This window comes from Sminthopsis crassicaudata, chromosome 2, assembly GCF_048593235.1.
Source record: "Sminthopsis crassicaudata isolate SCR6 chromosome 2, ASM4859323v1, whole genome shotgun sequence".
NCBI classification, from domain to species: domain Eukaryota; kingdom Metazoa; phylum Chordata; class Mammalia; order Dasyuromorphia; family Dasyuridae; genus Sminthopsis; species Sminthopsis crassicaudata.
The window spans coordinates 542,340,746-542,366,389 of NC_133618.1; the positions used below are offsets into that span (position 1 = coordinate 542,340,746).

The 25,644-nt window shown below is 36.9% G+C and overlaps 1 protein-coding gene across 5 annotated transcripts in view; it reads left to right on the forward strand.

Annotated features, from left to right (window-relative positions):
* The window catches only part of DAPK2 (death associated protein kinase 2), a 190,114-nt gene that overhangs the window by 115,972 nt on the left and 48,498 nt on the right, over window positions 1-25,644 (forward strand). For all 5 annotated transcript variants that reach the window (XM_074294862.1, XM_074294861.1, XM_074294866.1 and 2 more), the window contains one exon: window positions 14,424-14,562. In XM_074294862.1, coding sequence (XP_074150963.1) covers window positions 14,424-14,562 — 139 coding nt within the window. The remainder of the gene's footprint in view (window positions 1-14,423; window positions 14,563-25,644) is intronic.

A 25,644-nucleotide genomic window follows, 5' to 3' on the forward strand; every position in this document is an offset into this window, starting at 1 on the left:
GGAATTGTGGATATTGTATATGGCACATGAAGGGCAACAGATAATATACAGCCTATGACCAAATAATTAATGCAAATTTGTGGATAAGGTACTATAAACATTCCATAGAAGAAAAAGAAAAATTTCTAACTTCTCTGGTATAAAAGAGCCAAAAATTTTATGTATCTCTTCCAGATTGCAGGGGTGCTGTACCCCATGATGTGGAAGGGATGACTTCATACACACACACACACATACACACACACACATTATCTCCAGAATCTCATTAATTTATTTTGTTACTTGGAGATCAACTTTCTGTTTGAGATAATTTTTATATGTTATTGCCTTTATTTTCTATATTTTCTCTATATCTCTCTATATTTTCTCCTGGTTTTACTTATTTTTCTTTGCTTATACAAATTTATCCATATTTGTTCATGTGAATCTTTCCATATTTTTCTGAATTTCTTGTATTTGTCATTTCTTACCCTATAATAATTTTTTTTTGCATAATGTTCTCTTTCCCTTCCAGTCATTCTCTAATTAGTGAGTGGTTATTTTGTTTCTAGATCTTTTCAGACACAAAAAAATCAGCTCTTGCTTTTACACTCCAACCCTCCTTACCCCTTTGTTCTCAAGACCTTCTAGCAGCTACTTAATCAGCTTGGTCCAGTCAAATAATTGATAGTACTCCTTTAACATACACACTCAATAGTGCATGAATTATACACTGAGGTCAAGGTTCTAGGAGGCATGACAGTTCATAGCAAAATTTAAAAATGCAAAATGAAAGAGAATAGGAGATGATGCTGTTGATCTGGGGTTTTTTTTGTTTAATTAAAAGTTTTATCCTAAACTTGAAGAATTAAGAGAGCATTTCCATATACACAGGAGAATACAATATATGAAAGTCTTCATTTTGTACTACAAGCTTAAAATTATGTAATTATTTTTAAAATCTATTTTTACTTTAAAAAGAGATAATTTTAATTGAGATATAATGAAACATACTTTTTCCTCAGGTAAGAAAGGTAGAGGACTACTGGGACAGAATATTGTATATACTGTCAAACCAGGTCTCTGTATCAGTAAAATTTATTTAAGAGAAAGTGTTTATTTAATCACTTTTCCTTCTAAGCTATATATGTAATCTCTCTCCAATTCTTTCCTCCAGAGTTTTTATATAAAAATTTAATTTTTTGCATCATTTTTTAAGCATTTACGTAGTCCTTATGTAAAATCCAATTTTTTTTTTCTTTGAGTCCTTTGCTTTTATGGTTGTTTTGAAATTAGTTTCCTTCTAAGCTGATTCTTGGGCATTTATAGTTCTGTAACAATTTTGTTTAAAATCATATTGATATCTTTTGTCTTTACATTTTTCATGTTTTCTCCTGTGTCCCTTTGTGAATTCACTCAGAAAAAGAGGGAGAATTTTTTCAAAGGAAAAAATAAAAAAAGAGGGGTGAGCAAAAACTGATCTATTCTTTCCACATCACAGACTTAGGGGTGCAGCACTTCTGTGATCTGGAAAATTCAAATAAAGTTTTTGGATCTCCTTTCATAATAAAGAAGTCTGATTATTTTTCTTTTTCTGAGTTGTCTGATGACCTTCGTATGTTGTCTGTAGCTTCCGCAAAACTCCCCCAAAATCCCCATTTAATTTCTTATGCCAACTTGCAATATATCAAAATACAATGGGGAAAGTCTTGATGTGGAAGGGATAGGTCTGCTTTGAAAAGATCTGACCATAGATGCCCTACACCTGGGGACCCCTCCCCACCACCTCTGGAAAGGACTGGGTGGGAGTACCTACCATAATTTCTTATACTGGTTAGCATCTACTTTTGTTACTTACTTGGATAATTGGACCTGCAGGTATTTAAAAAAAAAAAAAAAGGAGGGGGAGAACTCCCTTTGAGCCAGGGAGGTCTGAGAAGCCACAGAAAAGGGATGTGGGACATGGACTTGACACAGAAGGATGCAGAGGGTTAGGAGGGGAGGGAGCATTCCAGGTAGGTTTATATCCCAGAGCTGAAAACGTGCTTGACATGTTAAAAGTATATAGTTAATAGAACTAAGCTTCCTTCCATGTGAAATATAGCAACCTATGTAAACCTATGTATTTTTATTAAACACCTACTAAGGCTCTTGTGCTGAGTCCCAGGGATGCAAGTTCAAAGAATGAAATAATTCTCACTCTTAAAGATCTTCTATTTGCATAGGGGAGACAACAAATATTTATATAAATATATGCAAAATTTTTAAAAAACCAAATGAATACAAATATATATAAAATTAGATGCAAATGAGCTTGGGAGGGAGGGAGGCCCCTAAGTTGGATGAGGGCTTCATGCAGAAACTGGTCTTGATCTCATTAGCATAATTTTCAGCTCTTGATCTTAAGAGACCCAGAAAGTATTCCCAGCAGTGTATAGGGCATAAGGGAATTCAGCTCCACATAGATCCAAGGCTGGGCCTTCATCTTTCATCTTCCTGAGCCTTTGTCAGGGCTGTATTTCTTACTGTGGTGTCTGTTGTTCCTCATTAACTTCCTCCACCTGTTCATTTATTCACTCAGTCACTTAGCAAATATTTAATGAACAACTAATGCATACCAAATTACTACAAGGTACTTTGGGGAGGCTGAGATGGAAAAAAACTAAAAAGGGAAGACCCAAGTATCACTGGGTTTCTTTTCTTTCTTTTTTTTTTTTCACTTAATAGTATTTTTTTCTCATAGTTTTAAAATTTATTTATAAACTTTTGAGGTATAAATTTTTGTCTCTTTCCCTCCCTTCTCTTTTTCCAAACAGCAGGCAATCTGATATAGGTTATACATGTATAAACATTTCCAACATATTTCCATATTAGTCATGTGGTGAAAGAAGAATCAGAACAAAGGGGAAAACCATGAAAAAGAAAAAACAACAACAAAAAAAATCAAAGGAATACGCTTTGATCTTCATTCAGACTCCACAATTCTTTCTCTGGTTGTATCACTGGGTTCCTTTTACTATTTGGAAAACTCTAATTGCTCTCAAGACTGTTATCATCTTGGCCAATCACATGATTTAACCAAGCACAGAAGGACAAGAACATGCTATCATCTTTCATCTTTCATTAGGACCCTTTTGTCCAGTCTGCTTCCTAAATTATTGACTATTGTGAATTACAAACAATCTGTATTTTATATATATTCTCTTTTATTCTTTTTTTTTTCTTGCTTAGTTTGTGTCTGAAAGCAGTACCTGATACCACTTAAAAATGACATGTCTAAATGAAAAGATGATTATTTTCTTCCAGGCTAATTCACACATTTTTAAAAAAATGACTATTGTGTATAAAACATTGAGTTTAATGCTAAAGGTCAGTCTGAGTATAGAGTTCTCTTTAAAGGCAGCCAGAGTTCTCCTGAGTGGCGGGATAGATAGCAGAGAAAGTAGAACTTCCTGAGTTCCTATGGCCCAACTCCTTGCCCACCCTGGAATGTAGCTTTTTGGACTTCCAAATGTGTAGGTAAAAGACCTCCAAAAGACATAGACTCCATCCTTGTGGACTAAAAACTAGAGCAGAGAAAGAGGCAAAGGCCATGTTAGCTCAGAGTTGGTTGAACTCTAAGGTATTAGGAAGCTTAGGAAAGGAGGCTGATCTTTATATTTTCTTTCAATTTTTAAACTTTCAGAGGTTTGGGAATTGAAAATGTAGATAGGAAATGGCAGAAGAATGTCAGTGACAAGAAGTCTGAGTTTTTATCCTTGGGGTAGTGAAGTGATACAGTGGATAGAGCCCTGGGTCTAGCATCAAGAAGGTCTGAGTACAAATTCAAATTTTTACTTCAGAAACTTATTAATTTTACTTCAGATATTACTAGCTATTTGACTCTGAGCAGATCACTTACTGTTGCCAGTCTTAATGTCCTCAACTCTAAAATGGGAATAATAACACTTATCTCCAGCTCTGTGAAAAATATTTTCCTATTTTTTTTTTTTTTTTGTGAAAGAGATAGTGAAATTATTTGCCCTTTTAAAAAAATACCAATAGGGAAACTGAGGTGCAAAGAGGTCAAGTAAACCTTATAATGCTATGCAAATTTGAAAGTGGAAAAGAGTGCTGGATTTGGAATCAGAGCTCTACCTCAAATATTTTCCAGCTATGTGACACTGAGCAAATCAGTTCATGTCTGTGAGCTTTTGTTTTCTCATGGGTAAAATGTAGCACCTCCCTCACAGGGTTATTATGAGAATCAATTGAGATGAAACTTAAGACAGTCTATAAATTTTAGCTGTTTTCTTTATCAGCATCAAACGGTTTTATTTCACTTATCCCAGTGAATAAGTATGTCACTGTGTTTGTCACCCCCATTTTGCAGATGGGGAAAATTGAGGCACAAAACCATCAGTCTATCTCCTTGATGCTGTTTGCCCACCCACCCACACTAACCAAGCCAAATCAAACAAACATTTCTGCCTTCTCTTGCACTGTTAGTTTGAGCAGCACAAATGAGCATTTGATTGATCACTTTCCGTTAATCTGCTGGCTAGGTAGCTAGGTGTCTTGTACAGTCCTGGAGTCAGGAAGAAATTCTCATCTTCCTGAATTAAAATCTGAATTCAAATACTTATTAATGACTTCTAGGCAAGTCACTTTATTCTGGCTCACTTGTAAAATGAGCTGGAGAAAGAAGTAACAAACCACTCTTGTATTTCTGTCAAGAAAATCCCAAATGGAATCCCAAAAAGTTGCACAGGTCTGAGCAATAGGATTACTTTTATTATGTTGGTCAATAAGCATTTATTAAGCTGCTACTGTGTGCCAGATACTATGTGCAAAGAAAGGCAAAAACAGACCTTACTTTCAAGAAACTCACAGTTAAGTGGAAGAGGCAATATGCAAAAACTATTTACAAACAATATAGACAAGATAACTTTGGAACTAGTTTTAGGAGTTACTAAAATTAAGAAGAATTATGCAGGAGATGGAACTTTAGCTGACCCTTAAAGAAGCCAGAAGATGAGAAGGAAGAACATTCCAGGAATAGGGGACCATTCATAAAAAGGATTAGGGTCAGGAGATTATTGTTATTATTTTACTCTCCCAAATTTCCTCAGCTGGTCATCTGAATTTATTGATACCAAATACAATGCTCTTTCCTTCAGCAACCCACATTTGTATATCTTTTTTTATCTTTAGATTTTTAAAAAATAAAATGCTTTATATATTTTTTAAGATTTATAAAATGCTTTCCTAACATTCTTCCCTCTCTTTTAAAAATACAGAAGGGGAAACTGAGACTCATAGGATGATTCAGGTTCACTCAGCTAATAGGTGACATAGCTGAGGTTGTTGCTTTGATGGAACTGGGATTATATTGTGTGAGCCCCCTCCCCACAGATCATAGATTACGAAGCCTTCCGCATCTCCCTATCCTGTGTGGTCCTTGTTTGTCTGTTACAGATTCCCCCAAGGAGGATCTCCGTGGTTCATTGGACTTTCCTCTGGTTTTAGGGTGACTGTTCAGGACTGATTCCAGGCCGCCTCTCTGCTGCCTCGTTCTGGATCCCCTCCTTTTTTTTTTTTTTTTTTTTTTCCAGTTGTGCTTTTCTTCAGTGCCTTTTCTGCTACTTCTCTTTGATGGCCATGTCATCATTGGAAGCCTATTGCTGCCTACACCCACCCACCGGTCCTCTTTTTTTTTTTTTTTTTTTTTTTTTTTTTGTCTTTGGGTTGCTTGTAATTTTGAATCTTCCGAGTTTGTCACAACCATGTCCTGTATCCTATCCTCAGAATTTTAGAGCTGGTTCTAGAACCAGGAATCTCAGCTCTGGGTGTGTGGGATGGACCCCTTTGGCAATATGGGGAAATCTGTAGGCTCTTTCTCAGAATAAAGTTTTCATCTGCATAAGACAAAATATAGAGTGTCCCAAAAAGGCTGAGTGCTGTTTTATGCCATTAAAGCTAAAGAAACTTAAAACATCACCAAGACTTTTGGGATAATCTGTAGATAGGACAAAGGAAATCAGATATATTAAAAAACAATTATTAAAACATATTTTAAAAAACAACAACAACAAAAATCAAATTCACAGACCTCGGATTAACATCCCTGATCTAGAGGTTCTGGGTGCTAACGATGGGTCAGGAGAAGGTCCAGGAATGAGAAATACCTGCAGTTCTGTCCCTCACATTGCTGCACATTGCATCTTCTTCTGCCTTGACAGATGTTCCACAGCATCCTGCCACTCTCTACCCAGACTCCAGTATCCTCACATCTTCCCCCTCCCTCACCCAACTGGGCACATGTGATTGAATAACTTACATTCATATCAAACTTTCTAGCTTTCAGAGTATCATAAATATACAAATAATACATAAATATTAAATTATCTCGTGTGACCCTCTTAAAAAAAAAATCCTTTGGAGTTGTCAGTATTCTCTCTCATTCACCAAATGAAAAAAGTGCCTTCCCAGCATGTGACTTCCTCAAAGTCACCCACAAGTGGGTATCAGAGCCAGGCTTCCTGCTTTCAGACCCAGGACACTTTCCATGATGGCTCTGTGTCTGTCCATGAGTCTTCACTCTGGTGACTCAAGGTGAGAGTCCAGCCAGCAGAGCATTTTTGCCAGGCCATTCCCATTGTGCCTCCTGCCATGTTGTAGACATTTTGTTAGCTCCATGGATAGGTTAGAAATGACAAAGGCAGCCTTGGAGGAAAAGAGAAACTGCCAAAAAGAAGTATAAATCTTGAGGAAAGGAGAGTGAATGCTCATCTGCTTGGCTAATGATAAAGAGGAACCTGCAGTGTTATAGGGCTAATGGTAGGTTTGTATACCAGTTCCCAAATTTGTTTTTTGTTTTTTGTTTTTTGTTTTTAAGCAATTCACTTGAAGGCTTAGGAGAGAGACTGATATGAAAATCTTTATTTAAATAGGAAATATTTCTCAACCATCATACTCCCCTCCAACCTTATTTGCTAAAACATATATCTGTCTCTTCTTGCTCAAAAAGCTTTCTGCTTCCAGGATCAAAAACAACCCTTTGTCTGGCATTTCAATCTCTTCATAATCTGCCTTAGATTTATCTTTTTATACTGATTTTATATTATCTCTTTCTGCCCATGGTAATCTCTGTTCTAGAAAAATTGACTTCTTAAATGTTCTCTTTTTATGGCAATCCATTTATGGCATTGGCTTGGTGATGAGACATAGGCTGGAATTCAAACATGGAATTCTCTGTCTTGTTCTTCTGAAATCCCTCACCTTCTTTAAGGCCCTACGCAAGTGTTATACCTATGTTCTTTCCTCATTCCTCAGTTATTGGTGACTCATCTCATTGTTTAATGTCTATTTTATATGTAGTTTGTATCTTTTTATGCATGTACTCTTATACAAATACATGTCATTTTTTCCACAGAAGAATGTAGGCTCCTTTAGGTCAGGGATAACTTTTGGTTTTGTCTTTTTATCCATAAATCCCAGCATGTATTAAGTGCTTAGCAACTACTTATTTCTTTCCTTCTTCCCTTCCTTTTTATCCCCAGCACCTAGAACTTGGTATATAGTATGTCCTTAGTAAATGATTGTTAATTTTTTTTTAAATTTTTTTCCCCCCTGAGGCTGGGGTTAAGTGACTTGCCCAGGGTCACACAGCTAGGAAGTGTTAAGGTCCTCCTGAATTCAGGGCTGGTGCTCTATCAAATGCGCCACCTAGCTGCCCCCATGAGTGTTAAATTTAATGAAATTACTTTAAAGGTGAGGAATACCCAAAGTAAGGATGGTGAGTAAGTGTGGTGGGGCCATAATTTCCCCTTTGTGGATTCCATATGGAACAGGAAGCTTTCAGAAGTAATAAGTTAGTCTAGATCAGCGATGTCAAAATCAAATGGAAACCATGGCCATTAAATCAATTCCTGTGAACTGCATTTTGATTCAGAAAATCTCATATTAACATTATCTGTATTTTATTGCATTTTTATTTATTTTACTAAATGCTTCCCAATTACATTTTTAAAAAAAATTATTATAGCTTTTTATTTACAAAACATGCATGGGTAATTTTTTCAGCATTGACTCTTGCAAAACCTTCTGTTCCAAATTTTCCCCTCCTTCCCCCCACCCCCTCCCCTAGATGGCAGGTAGTCCAATACAAGTTAAATATATTAAAATATATGTTAAATCCAATATACGTATACATAGTTATACAGTTATATTGCTGCACAAGAAAAAAATTGGATCTAGAAAGAAAACAAAAATGCAAGCAAACAATAACATAAAGCGTGAAAATTAGTACCACACTCAGTTCTCATGTTGTCTCTCTGGGTATAGATAGCTCTTTTGTAGAGCCATCTACACTCTCCAATTGTAGAACAATTGGAACTGGTTTGAATCATCTCATGGTTGAAAAGAGCCATGTCCATCAGAATTGATTGTTGTATAATTTTGTTGTTGTCGTGTATAATGATCCCCTGGTTCTGCTCATTTCACTCAGCATCAGTTCATGCAAGTCTCTCCAGGCCTTTCTGAAATCATCCTGCTGGTCATTTTTTTATAGAACAATAATATTCCATAACATTCATATATCATAAATTATTCAGCCATTCTCCAATTGATGGACATCATCACTTAGTTTCCAGTTTCTAACCGCTACAAAAAGGGCTGCCACAAACATTTTTGCACATACAGGTCCCTTTCCCTCCTTTAAGATTTCTTTGGAATATAGTCCCAGTAGAAACACTGCTGTGTCAAAGGGTATGCACAGTTTGATAATTTTGATAGCATAGTTCCAAATCGCTCTCCAGAATGGTTGGATTCGTTCACAATTCCACCATCAAAATTTTCTATTTTGTGATCAGTAGTGATCTCTAGTTCTTCTTTAGTCACAAATTCCTTCTTCCTCGACAAATCTGAGAGGTAAACTATCCTATGTTTTTCTAATTTATTTATAATCTCATTCTTTATGTATAGATCATGAACCCATTTTGACCTTATCTTAGTATATAGTGTTAAGTGTGGGTCAGTGTCTAGTTTCTGCTACACTAGTTTCCAATTTTCCCAGCAATTTTTGTCAAATAGTGAATTCTTATCCCAAAAGTTGGGGTCTTTGGTTTTGTCAAACACTAGATTACTATAGTTATTGACTATTTTGTACTGTGAACCTAACTTATTCTACTTATCAACTAGTCTATTTCTTAGCCAGTAACAAATGGTTTTGATGACTGCTGGTTTATAATATAGTTTTAGATCTGGTACAGCTAAGCCACCTTCATTTGATTTTTTTTTTTTCATTAGTTCCCTTAAAATTCTTGACCTTTTGTTCTTCCAGATGAATTTTGTTGTTATTTTTTCTAGGTCAGTAAAATAGTTTCTTGGGAGTTTGATTGGTATAGCACTAAATAATTAGATTAGTTTAGGTAGTATTGTCATTTTTATTATATTCACTCGACCTATCCAAGAGCACTTGACATTTTTCTATTTGGTTAGATCTGACTTTATTTGTGTGGAAAGTGTATTGTAGTTTTGCTCATATAGTTCCTGACTTTCCCTTGGCAGATAAGATTCCCAAATATTTTATATTATTTGCAGTTATTTTAAATGGAATTTCTCTTTGTATCTCTAGCTGTTGGATTTTGTTGGTGACATATAAGAATGCTGATGATTTATGTGAATTTATTTTGTATCCTGTAACTTTACTAAAGTTGTGGATTATTTCTAATAGCTTTTTAGTTGATTCTCTGGGGTTCTCTAAATATACCTTCATATCATCTGCAAAGAGTGATAATTTGGTTTCCTCATTACCTACTCTAATTCCTTTAATCTCTTTTTCATTTCTTATTGCCAAAGCTAGCATTTCTAATACAATATTGAATAGTAATGGTGATAGTGGGCAACCTTGTTTCACTCCTGATCTTATTGGGAATGGTTCCAGTTTATCCCTATTACATATGATGCTTGCTGATGGTTTTAAATAGATGCTAGTGACTATTTTAAGGAAAAGCCCATCTATTCTTGTACTCTCTAGAGTTTTTAATAGGAATGGATATTGGATTTTATCAAATGCTTTTTCTGCATCTATTGAGAAAATCATATGGTTTTTATTAATTTGGCTATTGATGTAGTCAATTATGCTAATAGTTTTCCTAATTTGAATCAGCCTACATTCCTGGTATAAATCCTACTTGGTCATGGTGTATTATCTGGGGGATGATTTTCTGCAATCTCTTTGCTAATATTTTATTTAAGTTTTTGCAGCAATATTCAATAGGGAGATTAGTCTATAATTTTCTTTTTCTGTTTTCATCCTACCTTGTTTAGGTATCAGTACCATGTCTGTGTCATAAAAAGAATTTGGTAGGATTCTTTCATTCCCTATTTTTTCCAATAGTTTATAAAGTATTGGAGTTAAATGTTCTTTAAATGTTTGGTAGAATTCACATGTAAATTCATCTGGTCCTGGGTATTTTTTCTTAGGAAGTTGATTAGTAGCTTGTTATATTTCTTTTTCTAAAATAGGACTATTTAAGCAATTTACTTCCTCCTCTGTTAATCTGGGCAATATATATTTTTGTAGGTAGTCATCCATTTCACTTAGGTTATCAAATTTATTGGTATAAAGTTGGGCAAAGTAATTCCTAATTATTGCTCTAATTTCCTCTTCATTGGTGGAAAGTTCTCCTTTTCATTTTTAAGACTAACAATTTGATTTTCCTCTTTCCTTTTTCTAATCAAATTTATTAAAGGATTATCTGTTTTGTTGGTTTTTTTCATAAAACCAATTCTTAGTTTTATTTATTCAATAGTTTTTTACTTTCAGTTTTATTAATCTCTTTTTATTTTTAGAATTTCAAGTTTGGTATTTGATTGGGAGGTTTTAATTTGTTCTTTTTCTAGCTTTTTTAGTTGCAAGCCCAATTCATTGATCTTCTCTTTCTCTATTTTATGCAAATAAACATTTAGAGATGTAAAACTGCTGAGAAGAAAGTGTACTTCGCTTTCTCAATTCAATTTTCTCCAAAGATCTATCATACCTAACTTCTAGTATTCTGTTTACCTCTTTAACTTCTTTCTTATTTATTTTGTAGTTTGATTTATCTAATTCTGAGAGTGCAAGGTTGAGATCTCCCATTATTATAGTTTTTCTGTCTATTTCTTCTTGTAGCTCTCTTAACTTCTCCTTTAGAAATTTCCATGCTAGGGGCAGCTAAATGGCTCAGTGGATAGAGCACCAGGCCTGAAGTCAGGAAGACCTGAGTTCAAATCTGGTCTCAGATACCTAACACTTCCTAGCTGTGTGACCCTGGGCAAGTCACTTAACCCCAATTGCCTCAGCCCAAAAAAAAAAAAAAAAGAAAGAAAAGAAAAGAAATTTCCATGCTATACCACTTGGTGCCTATATATTTAGTATTGATATTGCTTCATTGTCTATGGTACCCTTTAGCAAGATATAGTTTCCTTCCTTATATCTTTTAATTAGATCGATTTTTGCTTTTGCTTACTCTGAGATCTGGATGGCTACCCCCTGGTTTTTTTTAGTTTTTTTTTTACTTCACTTGAAGCATAATAGATTCTGTCCAACCTTTATGTGCTTCTGGCTCTTCCTGGAGATAGGGGACTAATTCATATGTCTTCTTGATCCAAAAGTGTACAATAACTTCAAAAAACCCCACTAGTTCCTAGGCACACATCCCAGAGAAGTGTTTATTGGAGTAGGAATAACCTCATAGGGTGTTTATATCATGAGTTTCCCATGTTCTTTTTCCTAAAATTAATCAATATCACCAAAACACAGCTGCTGAATGCAAGAAAAGACAGTCCACTATTGCATACCCTGAGTTTCAGAAGGAAGGCTCCCAATTCTCTTAAGGAAAGCTGGATTGGGGAGAAAATTCCAGCAGAAAGGGGCTTTTCCTAAGCAGTCAACCAACAAACCAGCCTCTACTGAAGGCAAAATATCTGTCTTAGCCAAAGTCTTTTCTCATGGCATCTTGCATCAGAAAGCAGACAGTAATCTCAGTTAGAAAATATAACCAAAAAAAAAGTTTCCTGGGCTTCAGTTAATATTTTATGTAATTTTTAACTATTGGAAGGCCCAAAGAATCCTTCAGTGAATTAGGAAACATTTATTAAACTCTCACTAGAGACTATATTTATGCACTGTGTTAAACTCTGGGGGTACAAAGACAAGATTGAAAGTCTCTTCCATCAAATAGCTTACATTCTATCAAGGGAAACAATCTACCATCCCTTTCTCTCAACCCTTCCCACAATTCCCTTGTATTTAATTGATGCATCTTTTATATTCTTGTGTGTATAAGAACATTTCTTGAGGATGGGGACTGTTGTATTTTTGGTTTTGTATCACTAACCCTTAGATACAAAATTTGCCCCAAGTTAGTACAAATTAATTTTGTAGGGGATGCAGTAATACCTGGGGATGTCTAGAAAGGCTTCAAGGCAAAAGGCATCACTTGAACCACACCCTAAAGAAATTCTGAAAAGTGGATCTTTTGGAACGCATTGGGGCTGTGGTGGTGGCGGTGAATGAAGCCATACAAAGGCTCAGAGATGGAGATGAAGGCCAATTGGGTTGGACTATGGTGGAGGGTATGAAGTAGTTAAGACTGGAGCCATGTACAAAATAGAAATTCACGTTCACAGGAAGAGGCAGTAGGGATCCACAACAGGTCACTGAGCCAGATATTGGTAGAAACTGTACTTTGAGAGTATTACTTTGCTAGCTGAGTGGAGAATGAATTTGGGTAGTGAGAAACTTAAATTGTAGACCCATTAGATAGCTACTGCAATATTCCAAGTCAGAGGTAATGAGGGCCTGAGCTAGATGTGATGGCCATTGGATTGGAGAAAAGAAGATAAATATGAGAAATATTGTAGAGATTAAAAAAAAGATAAGATTTGGCAATAGAATATGAATAGTGGGTGAATAAGAGTCAAGTCCTTGAATCTGAGCCAGGATTTTTTAATTCTTGTCTTTGTTATTAGACCTAATAATATGAACTTAACCCTCTATCTTCTCCTTTCTCACTGCTTCTTTGGACCCCATTTGTAACTATTTAAATCAGTTAGATGGACCCACTCCCTCAATGCATGTCTATCCTTGTCATATCTTCGGATACACCATAATATGCATTTGTAATCCAAAGAACAAACACACATGACAGATAGGGAAGAAACACAGAAACAAGAAGGACTTCCAATGACAGCTCAAGATGTGCAGAACAAAAAGAACATTATAATATACATGTGTATTGTTCAGTTGTTTCAGTCATGTCCAACTCTTTTTTTTTAATCTTCAATTGTATTTTATTTTCAAATACATGTAAATATAGTTTTCAACATTTGTTTTTGTAAGAATTTGTGTTCCAAATATTTTTCCCTCTTTCCCTTACCTCCTCCTTCTCCAAGTAAGCAATCTGATATTGTTTGAATATATTATGTGCAATGCTTTTAAATATATTTCCATATTTGGGATATTGTGCAAAGAAAAATCCGATCAAAGGGGAAAAAACCATGAGAAAGAAAGAAACAAACAAAGAAACAAAAAGGAAAATACTATGCTTCAATCCATATTCATTCTCCATAGTTCTCTTTCTGGATGTGGATGGCACTTTCCATCCCTAGTCTATTGGAATTGCTTTGAATCACCGCATTAATGCCCAACTCTTTATTGACCCCATTTGGGGTTTTCTTGGCAAAGATCCCAAAGTGATTTGCCATTTCCTTCTCCACCTCATTTTACAAATGGGGAAACTGAGGCAAATAGGTGACTTGCCCAGAATTATACAGCTAGTGTCTGAGATCAGATTTGAACTCAGGTCTTCTTGATTCTATCTCCTATGTCCCCTGGCTACTCTGTATACATGTACATATGCATATGTATACATATGTATATGTTCATGTGTGTGTATGTAAGTATTATGAGACATCTAGGTAAACTAATAGATAGAACAGTAGACCAAGAGTCAAGAACAACTGATTCAAATCCTGCCTTGGGTACTTGTTAGCTATGTGCCCCTACATAATTCACTTACCTGTTATCTGCCTCAGTTTCCTAATCTTCAAAATGGGGCTAATAATAGCACTTTTACCCCAGGGTTGTTGCTAGGCTTAAAATGAGATAATGAGAAAATATTGGTAAAGTTTTTTTTTTCAAACCATAAAGTGCTATGTAAATAATAGCTCCATTAATAATGATGATGATGATGATGATATAGGGTGTTGTAATATAGTGAACTCAGGAGAGAGTAAATGTTCTACATTGGGTAATCTCAGCCTAAGTAGGGGGAAACGACAGTTGTCAACATTCAGAGAGAGCTACAGAGTTCATCTGGGGCTTGAGGGGGATCAATTTGGGGTGGACCTCTTACATAACTAAGTGTCCCATAGACCAGAGCACTCTAAACTTCAGCTTTCATCGCTTTGTTTTCCAGAGTTTCTGGGGGAGAGCTCTTTGACTTCCTGGCACAGAAAGAGTCTTTGAGTGAGGAAGAAGCAACCAGTTTCATTAAACAAATCCTGGAAGGTGTTAACTATCTGCATGCCAAGAAAATTGCTCACTTTGACCTCAAGGTAAGTGGAAGGAGGTGGAGGGCAAGTTTGCTATATTGGCTTTTATAGAATTATAAATATATTAAGAATTGAAAAAGATCTGAGAGCACATAATTCAGTCCCCCCATTTTATTATGTTATTTTGAGGTTTTTATCAATGTCCTTTGTTTTTCATAGGATAATTGAAAGGGCCCTTATTCAGTCCAATTCATCTCATTTTACAGATGAGGAACTGGAGGCCTAGATAGGGAGGGAAACAGCCAAATTATAAGCTTCCTTCATATCTTTCATGTAGCCGTGTAGGGCACTATAGGAAAATTTCTATATAAACTTTGAATGAGCCATTTTGCAACAAGTGAGTATGTTTAGATAGTCAAGAAGTATCTTTAATTAGTAAAGTTTATGCTGTGGATGAGGGCTGCAAAAGATTCTTTGCTTCCTACTTAATTCTCTCTATTGCTTTTATTTTCCCCCAAAGGATATAAATCTAGCAGCTATATACCTGTTATCCCACTTCCCTAAACCACAAAAAATATTAAAAAGGAGTAGTACATTCAAATATAAGAAAGCTCATTCTGTACCCAAAGACCTCTCTGAGTGAATGAATGATGGTATTCTTAGAGATCCCTAGAGAATCAACTAACAAAACTACTAGAAACAATTCACAACTTTAGCAAAGTTGCAGGATACAAAGTAAATCCACCTAAATCATCAGCATTTCAATATAAATATGTATACAGGTGAAAATGCTCCCCAGAGAAGGGGGTGTTTTGGGAGTCACAAGGATGATGAGTTGATCCAGAGGGCTGCCATGGCATGCTCTTTCCAGAAATAATGGTGAGAAAGGCAATATTGACTGATTAATTACTGAGCCCAGAGCAAGAAGGGGTTGGCGGTAGATACTGCAGCAGCAGGGCAGAACCTTAAAACTAGAGTGTGGCAGGAAAAAAAGCTAAGCATTAAGTTTGTTCAGCCTTAAAATTTAATCCTTTCCTGAATGGCAATTCAGGAATTAGCTCAGCAGTCAAGTAACTGAGATTTATGTATGGAATCATAGAACATGATTCTGGAAGAGAATAATAAGGCTGGAAGAGGCCTTAGAGATTTCTTGGACCAGCCTCCCATTTCCCTGAGGAAGAAAGAGAAATCCTAAGACATTAAGTGATTTTGGCAAAGTGAGAATAAACCCAGATCTCCGGCCACCAGAAGCCAACCAGTCATAAACCACCTCATGGCCTGACAAACTTTGCCTTTGTCAGCTGTTGGTGAAGTCTGTGGAAGATGTTGCAGGAGGCTTTATAAAATAATGTTCGTGTGATCATAGATTTCGGTCTGGATGGTGCCATTGGGGTAATCTGATCTAACCCCTTTATTTTATGGAGGAGAAACCTGCGGTCCAGAGCCGTAACACAGTTTTCCCAGAACACCACAGGTATTTAGTGGCAGAGCCAGGATTCAGTCCCACGGCCTCAGAATCCAAATCAAACATTCTTTCCACTGTTCTCTGCTTCATGGCAGAAGGGTGTCTCCTAGAGAATCGATAGATTGAACAGACCGATGAGCCCAGTGCAGTAGTAAGAGCAGGAAATAAATGATCTGGATTGAGCCAGGCTCTGCCTTTCTGGTAAACACTATGCACAATCAACATGTTTTTATGTCTGGGTTGGCTCGAGATGCATACCTTCAAACAGGCTCCTTTTGTCATTCCTCCTACAAAGCTATCTGGCCAGGTCAGAATGAAGATTGCATGACATCAGACTTAGGCAGCCGCCAACAAGTGTGTTATTGGTTGAACTTCTATTTTACTCATTTTATCTCCGGGAAATGACTTGATTTGCATAAATGAAAGCACTTTTTCCCCACCTTAGAAGTGAATGAAAGGAAAGTGTTTGTTTAGGAGTTTTGGCCCTTGAGCAAATTGAAAAACAGTCTTGTGATGGCTTGTTGGATGAACCAAGGGATTTTACAAGACTCCGCGCATAGTAGGTGCTCAATAAACACTTGCTGATTCCTGGGGGGAAACCCATGCTGATGTGGTTTGTGAGTAATCTCTCCACCTGGTCATCCCCACCACCAAGGTTTAATCTGGAAATATCTGGAGAGTGAGGAAGTTAGTAACCTCTCAAAATGTCCCTTAGGAGAGGATGGGGAGCTCTTTAGTTCCCCACCTTGGGAGAGCCCTTTAGCTCATGACTTTGGTCTTCCCCACAGAGAGGATGGTAGGAATTCAGAAGGATGGTGCAGTTGTGTGGTTAACCAACAGGCAAACTGTCACGGCGGAAATATGCTCAGAAGAGTCAGCCTGTAGGTGAGAGATTTCTTTCAGAATAATAAGTAGGGATTTTTGTAATTGGAGGAAATCATTTGAAGAGGCAGGGTAGTGGGAGAAAGGGAGCACCTCTGTGTGAGTCTCTAGAGGTGGTGGTTCAGTGCTGGGTAAAGGTGAGTGTGATGGCTTCATGTCCCTTCCCTAAAAACTTCACTGGCCCCACACTAATTAAGGCTTTGTAGTACAACTTCATGCTATGTCTTAATCACGATCCTTTAGCATCCTTTACTTTTCTATACTACCGATTCCTAGTTCCCTTTTTATAAAGGGTTCATGGGTAGAAGTACCCATTATATAGAATATTTTTTCAGTCTAGAGAAGTCTTGTGCAAATACAGGAATATTGAAGGCTATTCAGAAACATTAGTCATATTGTGACTTGAGAGAAGCAGAATTACCTATTTTCCATATGTTTTCAGAATCTTCAGGAAAAAAAAGTTTTAAAAGTCTGGATGATTCCCCAGCACTTTGGTATGAGTTCTTGGTTTCATTTATTTTATTAGCATTTATTATTATATTATAATTATATTATATTATTATCATAGGCAACTTGATTTTTGTCTCTCAGAGGTTGTTTGTACTTGCATAAATGTTGAAAGTCCCCAGATTTTAATCAATTAAATTCAATTTAAAAAGCATTTATTTAAGTACCTTCTATGTGCTAAACATAGTGATAAGCAGGAATAAAAATTCAGAGAAAATGAAAATAGACTCAGCCCCTGAGAACTTTTCATCCTTTCAAGGGGAGGTGACATCCAAGCTCAAACAGGACTGAGTTGACTTTTCCTTGTTACAGTCCTAGTACTACTTAACAGCTCTAATTGCAGGTTATCTTATTGATTTGGTTAACAAAATACCTTACCTGGTCCTTTCATGAAATATCATATACTCTGCACTCATCAGCATGATAGTACTGACATAGTCACTTTATTTTGGGTCCCTTGAAACAAGTCATTAAGACTAAATGTGCACAGTGCCTAGCACTAAATCCTGGGATACAGAAAGAGGTAAAAGACAGTTCCTAACCTCAGCAAGCTTACAATTAACTTTAGGAGGTATCATGCAAACAAATGTATACAAAACAAGCTATATTTAGGATAAATATGAAATAATTTAAAGAGGGAAGGTGCTGGGATTAAGAAGGGTTTGCTGAAGGCTTACTGTAGAAGGTGGGATTTTAATTGAAGGGAAGTCAGTAGGCAGAATGGAGGAGAGAAAGTGTTCTGGACATGAGGAAATGGCCCGAGTCAGGAAATGGAGTGTCTTAGATTAATCAAGAGGTCAGTATAACTGGAACAAAGGGGTAGAGTTTGGGAGGGGGAGAAGGTAAGGTGTAAGGAAGCTAGAAAAGCAGTAAAGGGCTAGGTTGTGAAGGGCTTTGAATGCCAAACAGAGCATTTTATATTTGCCTCTGGAGGCAATAGGAAGCCACTAGAGTTTGTTGAGTGGAGAGTGATATGATTAGATCTGTGTTTTAGGAAAATCACTTGAGTGACTGGATTGGAGAGGGGGGACTTGAAGAATACTATTGCAATAATCAAGACCTAGCTAAGTTCTTATTAACTAATGGGCAAGCCTTTTTTAGTCTCACCCCAGAAGCCTACAGAAGAGGAATAAGGTACAAGGAGGTTGGAAAGTTGATTGTTGGATATAATAAGAAGTCATTTCACCTGATTCTAACAATTGATGGATTTTCTCATGTCCATGATATCACATCAGCCAAGGAAAACCCAAATATTGTTTCCTGAGTCTGAAATTTTCCCTAAAACAGTCACCTCAATCCTTTCTTGAGAATACTTTTCCTAATTCCAATGGAATTGGGATGGAAAATGCCATCTGCATTCAGATAGATAACTATGGTGACTGAATATGGATCTAAGAAGAATATTTTTACCTTTTTTTGTTGTTGTTTGTTTGCTCGTTTTTTCTTTTTCATGTTTTTTTCCCCTTTTGATCTTATTTTTCTCGCACAGAATGTCAAAGGTGGAAATATGTTTAAAAGAATGGCACATATTTAATCTATGTCAGATTGCTTGCTATCTTGGGGATGGGAGAGGGAAGGAGAAAAAAATCTTACAAAAATGAATATGGAAATGAGTATGGAAAACTATTTTACATGTATTTGGAAAAATAAAATACTATTGAAAAAACTAAATTTAATTTAAAAAATAAAGATAATACCTGCCCTACAACCTCATACCCTGTCTACCACAGTATCCTATTTCTCTTCCCAAAAAACAAACTACTCTAATTACCTTGGTAAATTTCTGTTGGAGAAATGTCTGTGTTCTAAGCTATTCAGCAGATTACTTCAAATTATCAAAGGCTCCTATATTTTTTGCTTTGTCCTATCTAAGATTGAAATATTGCTGAGCGGCCCACAAGAGCCTAAGGTACTATACCTCTCCCAGATTGATCTCATTCAGCTCTGAGAAGCCTAGGGAAAGGTGTAAATACTGGTCTCAGGGCATATCTGTCAACATTTATTTGTTCATTCCTTCAACAAGCATTTATTAAATACTATGTGTCAAGCACTATGTTGGGTGATGGAAATACAAAGATGAAAACAAAACGGTTAGTGCCCTCAGTTCTGTTAGGGAGAAACCAAAAGTGAAAGTAAATACAAAATAAATATAAGATAAATACAAAGTTTTCAAGGGAGGAGACACTAGTAACTGGAAGGATCGAGTTAGGTCATTATAGGAATAAGCCATTTTTGCAGTAGTTTGAGCAAGAGGTGATGAAGTCCTGAACTAGAAAGAGAAGGGAGTATATCTTAGAGATGTAATGGAGAGAGAGTCAAATAGACAAGATGTGGGAGTGATGAAGATGGGAATCCAAGATGACCCCTGGATTGTGAGCCTGAATGACTGGAGAGATAGGGGTTGTTGTTGGTTGGTTGTTCTCAAAAAAGGCCTGACCTCAGGGAGGGGATGCCAGGACACACAAGTGAGTTGGATTTAAGTGAGGAAGGGCTGGGCAAGGTCACCTGCCTCACTCTCCCCTCCAGAGCCACTGGGTCCAGTGGCCAGATATAGGAGATGACCCTGGATGAAATGAAGAACTCAGACTTTTTAAGCTAAGACCTCCCACAGGTCTGCTTGACTGAGGATGCACCAGTTCAGTGATTAAAGCTAGGTACAAATGAGACAAAGAATTTCCTCTTACTTTCAACATGAAGAGGGAAGTTAGAAGGGAAAGTTCAGATAGAAAAATAAGGAGTTCTGTTTTGGTTATGGCATATTTGAAAGGCCTTCCTGATTTCTGGTTGGTGGTTTAGTTGGTGAATGGTGATGAGAAAATAGAATTCATAAAAGAACTGGCTCATGAAAGACTGGATCTATGGATCTGATCACCATGTGCATATTAAATCCCATAAGAATTGATGAGATAAGAGGGATAAGAACAGGCCAGAGTTTTGGGGGATAATCATAGCTAATAACAACAACAGTTAGCATTTATATAGTGCTTTAAGGTTTGCACCTTATTTTATCTTATTTTATTCTCACAGTAACCCTGGGAGATAGATAGGTGCCTTTATCTCCCTTTTATAAATGAGGACATAGAGATTAATTCACTTGTCCAAGGCCATGCAACCAGTAAGCAAGGCTGGGTTTGAACATAAATCTTCTTGACTCCAAGTCTAGTGTTTTGTATGCTGTCCCCCAGTTACCTAATGATTAGGCCATGGATAATGATCCCACAAAAGGGAAAGAGGATTGATCACATAGGAGAAGAACCAAGAGAGAATTTTGCTAAGAAAGAGAATCAAATGAACTGATCCTAGGCTAGGTCCATGTATTATGAGTTGAATACTAATAAGAATGATGAAATTGGAGTCAGAGATTCCAAGTCCAAGTGCCAGCTCTATCATGCAATGTGATCCTGGGCAAGCCCCTTCATTTCTCTGGGCCTCATTTTCCTTGTCTGTAAAAGAATGGAATAAATTAATTTCTGAGGTGCTTTTTAGCTCTGATGCCATGATTCATTTGATAGTCACATGTTATAGAGATGATAGAAAATTATCAAGCCATGAGAATTGATGAGATCACTAGGAGAACAAAGAAGATTCAGATTAGAACTTGGGGGATGCTCACAGTTAATAATAATACCTAGCATAGCAATAGAATGAATAAATGAATGAAGCATTTTTAAAGGAGTCAAAGGGCATTTATTAAGCCAGACACTGTGCTAAAATCCTGAGGAGTGTCCTGGAGTCAGAAAAACTTGAGTTCAAATCTGATCTCAGACACTTAACACTTCCTAGCTATGTGACCCTGGGCAAATCATTTAATCCTAATTGCCTTAGCAAGAAAAAAAATAAACAAATAAATTCTGAGGGACAAAACCATTCAAGGAACTCATATTCTAATGGAGATGCCATGAGTACAATTAAATATATTCAAGATACATTTTGAGTCCCACTCAAGATTCAATTGAAAAAATGAAACTGTTACAGACTTCACAGAGCTTTATTTTATTTTTTTTACTAAAGCTTTTTATTTTCAAAATATATGCATGGATAATTTTTCAACATTGATCCTTGCAAAACCTTGTGTTCCAAATTTTCCCTTCTTCCCCTTCCCCTTCCTCTAGATGGTAAGTAATCCAATATATGTTAAACATGTTAAATTATATGTTAAATCCAATATATGTACACATGCTTATATAAATCCTTTGCTGCACAAGAAAAATCAGATCAAAAAGGAAAAAAAAATGAGAAAGAAAACAAAATGTTAAGCGAAGAACAACAAAAAGAGTGAAAATACTATGTTATGATCCACCCTCAGTTCCCACAGTTCTCTCTCTGGAGGTAGATGGCTTTCTTCATCATAAGATCATTTTTACTGGCCTCAATCATCTCATTGTTGAAGAGAGCCACATCCATCAGAATTGTTTGTCGTATAGTCTTGTTATTGCCCTATACAATGATCTCCTGGTTCTGCTCAATTTACTTTGCATCAGTTCATATAAATAAATCTCTCTAAGCCTCTCTGAAATCATCCTGCTGGTCATTTTTTACAGACCAATAATATTCCACAACATTCATATACCATAATTTATTCAGCCATTTTCCAATTGATAGGCATACACTCAATTTCCAGTTTCTTTTTTTTTTTTTTAATAGCTTTTTATTTACAAAACATATGCATGGGTAATTTTTCAAAACTTTCTGTTCCAACTTTTCCCCTCTTTCCCTCCACCCCCTCCCCTAGATTGCAGGCAGTTCAATACATGTTAAAAATGTTAAAGTATATGTTAAATACAATATATGTATACATATTTATACAGTTGTCTTATTGCACAAGAAAAATCGGATTTAGAAAGAAGGTAAAAATAGCCTGGGAAGAAAAACAAAAATGCAAGCAGACAATAACAGAAGGAGTAGAAATGCTATGTTGGGGTCCACACTCATTTCCCAGTGTTCTTTCTGTGGGTATAGCTGGTTCTGTTCATCACTGATCAATTAGAATTGAATTGGATCCTCTCACTGCTGAAAAGAGCCACGTCCATCAGAATTGATCATTGTATAATCTTATTGCTGCTCTGTATAATGATCTCCTGGTTCTGTTCATTTCACTCAGCATCAGTTCATGTATGTCTCTCCAGGCTCTCTGTATTCATCCTGCTGGTCTTTTCTTACAGAACAATAATATTCCATAATATTCACATACCATAATTTACCCAACCATTCTCCAATTGATGGGCATACACTCAGTTTTCAGTTTCTGGTCACTACAAAAAGGGCTGCCACAAACATTCTTGCACATACAGGTCCCTTTCCCTCCTTTAAGATCTCTTTGGAATATAAACCTAGTAGTAACACCGCTGGATCAAAGGGTATTCAGTTTGATAACTTTGGGGGCATAGTTTCCAATTGCTATTCAGAATGGCTGGAATGGAGTTTTATTCTAGTGGGAAAGACTATACATATTGGACATCTGAGCAGAGGGGAGAGATATTTTATTTTGAGAAGTCTCAGGGATATGAATGAGGAAGTTGATTGATAGGTCCTTCTCAATAATAATGGTGGTATTGGTTTGATTATGGTTCCAAGAGAAAGAAGTAGAAAGGGGTGGGGTAGATAATATGAAAATAGTTAGCATTAAGCTAGCACTTTAATGTTAACCAAGTGCTTTCTTTTTGTTATTTCTCTTGGTCTCATAACAAGCCTGCTAAGGAGCTGCAACTATTATCATTACCATTTTGCAGATGAGGAAGCTAAGAAATTAAGTAATTTTCTTGGGGTCATGAAGCTAGTAAGTATCTGAGACATCCTTTGAACTCGGGTCTTCCTGACTCCACATGAGCACTCTATACACTGTACCACCTTGATTCAGATAACAAAAAGATATCCAGGGTAGAATGCAATGCATTTCTGAGACCAGCTACATACAGTGAGCCATGTGAGTTTGTTGTCCTGAACACACAAACATGACAGCCCCAGATAGATGTTCCAAAATGGAGAGGGTGATGAGAGAACTGAGCTTTCCCTTAATATAAAACCAACCCGATCTGGGCCCAGGAAATGTGGTGGACTGGTGGCCCTTACACAAAGCTAAATGAGGAAGGAGAAGGTAGAACAGGGTTAAACTGTAGGAGGATTTACCCCCTGACTTAAAGAGTTGGATACCATACAGGCCACATTCAAATTCTGTCTTGGGACCAAGTGGAAGAGAGGGAAAGAAGAAAGGAAGAAACACTATTTCTGGCTTCCCGGGGGCTCTTTCTTCCAAATGCTTAGTCCTTTACTGTCCAAGAGAAGCCTCCCAGTTTACCTCTGAGGAAAGCTGAGTGGAGGTGGGCTTAGAACCATGTGGAAGAGGCAGGATTGGATGTAAAAATGTGTAAAGTTGTTAGATAAGGCTGCTCTGACGTGGGCGCCTTGAAATAGGGTACCGAGAAGCCAGACTGGTGATTCTTGTAAGTCATCCCATTTCTTCTTTTATCTCTTCCACATCCTTCCAAAAGGAAATTGAATTCACCATTTCATTGCATGCCCAGATTTGGAATGATGCCTTAAGACATCATTCTATAAATGACGCATCTGGTTTCACAGAATAAAAGCCTGGTTTTTACAGGCATCTACAAAATGCTAATCAGGCATATATTTTTAAATGATAACCAGACTAACAAAAAGAGTCCCTCTGATTCTGTCACTGATGTATGCAATCTTGCTTTAGGGTAACAAGGATCAACCACCAAAAAGAAAAAAAATAAGACCCCTAAAAACAAAGCGACAAGCAAAGTATAATAGAAATTAATTAGATGAAATAATATTTAGAGCGTTTTTATTTGTATTGTGAAAAGAAACAAATACAGTGACAGTGATTGTTTCATTCTCATCACTGGAGAATATAGGAGGGGGGGCAGGGTGATATTACATATAAATGAATTTTCCATATAACTGAGACATAACCTTTCAGATGGCAAGGAAGTAGCATTTAAGTTAGTGAGACCTCAAGCTGTGGTGGAAAGAATGCTGAATTTAGGATGACAAGAAATGGTGATCTGGAGCCCATTCTATTAGTGTGACCTTGGACATGTCACCTTTATTCCTTGGCGTCCTCATCTATAAAATATAACTGGGTGCTTTCTGAAGTCACTTCTGGTCTAAGTCCATGATCCTATGACTAGATTTATCCCTAAGGACCTTTGTTGTTTGATCATTTTCAGTCATGTCCAGCTCTTCATGACCCCATTTGGAGTTTTCTTGGTAGAAATACCGGAATAATTTGCCATTTCCTTCTCCAACTCATTTTACAAATGAGAAAACTGGAGCAAACAGAACTAAGTGACTTGCCTAGGGTCACACAGCTAGGAAGTGTCCAAGGCAAGGTTTGAACTCACATGTTCCTGACTAGACACTGTATCCTATCCACTGTGCTATCCAACCATCCTTGATCCCTTACAGCTTTATAAGTATGACCCTGTAAATTAAAGAATTTGAATCTGTTGGGTCTAATCGGTTCAATGAAAGAATCTGGATTGGGAAGGACAGTTGTTAAAGGGAGGATAATGTCAGCTTAGAGGGCAAGGGAAAAGTAAAAAATCTGCGGTTCTGTCCCGGTCTCCACCATCTACAAGGCTGGCCCTGTAGCCTTCCACTTCTGTGGTCTTGCCTCTCCTACCCACCAGAGATCCTGGAGACCATATACCCAAACCTGAAGGCACAATAAAAATGTGACAATGTTTTTAAAAGACTGGCATGGCGGGGGGGGGGGGGGGGGGGGGGGGGTGGATTTTAAGAACCTAAACCAGTGTAAATTAGAAAATCAGTTACTGTATGCCAGCTGGACCTTTAAATGAGCTCCTGGAAGTATGGGAAGTCAGCCAGCATTTATTAAGCACCTGCTACATGCTTGGCACTTCACTTCATCCTTCGGATGCAAAAGAAAAAAAAAAGGAAAAAGAATCCCAGTTTAAGGCCTAATGTCTTTGTGTCTCAGTCTAGGGCCCAACCAGCTGCTTTGACACCCTATTAACTGAATTTATAGTGACAATGTCTCCCCCTCTCTCCAAGGAAGGGAGGATTTCTGGATCCTTTAAGATTTGTTTGAGCTGCTGCCCTGGTTTCTCATTAACTCTTCCTCATGCAGGAGAAACATTCCTGACTCTAGGAGAACTCTTAAAGAATCATAACTAAGATTCTCAACTTGTGTTAATACATTGAGGCCCTCAGGGGCTGTGGAACTGGGTTGTGCTTCTTGCCCCAAACTAAAAAGCTGCAGGCTACTCTGCATTGGGAATGACTGTATTCTGGCTTTTTATATT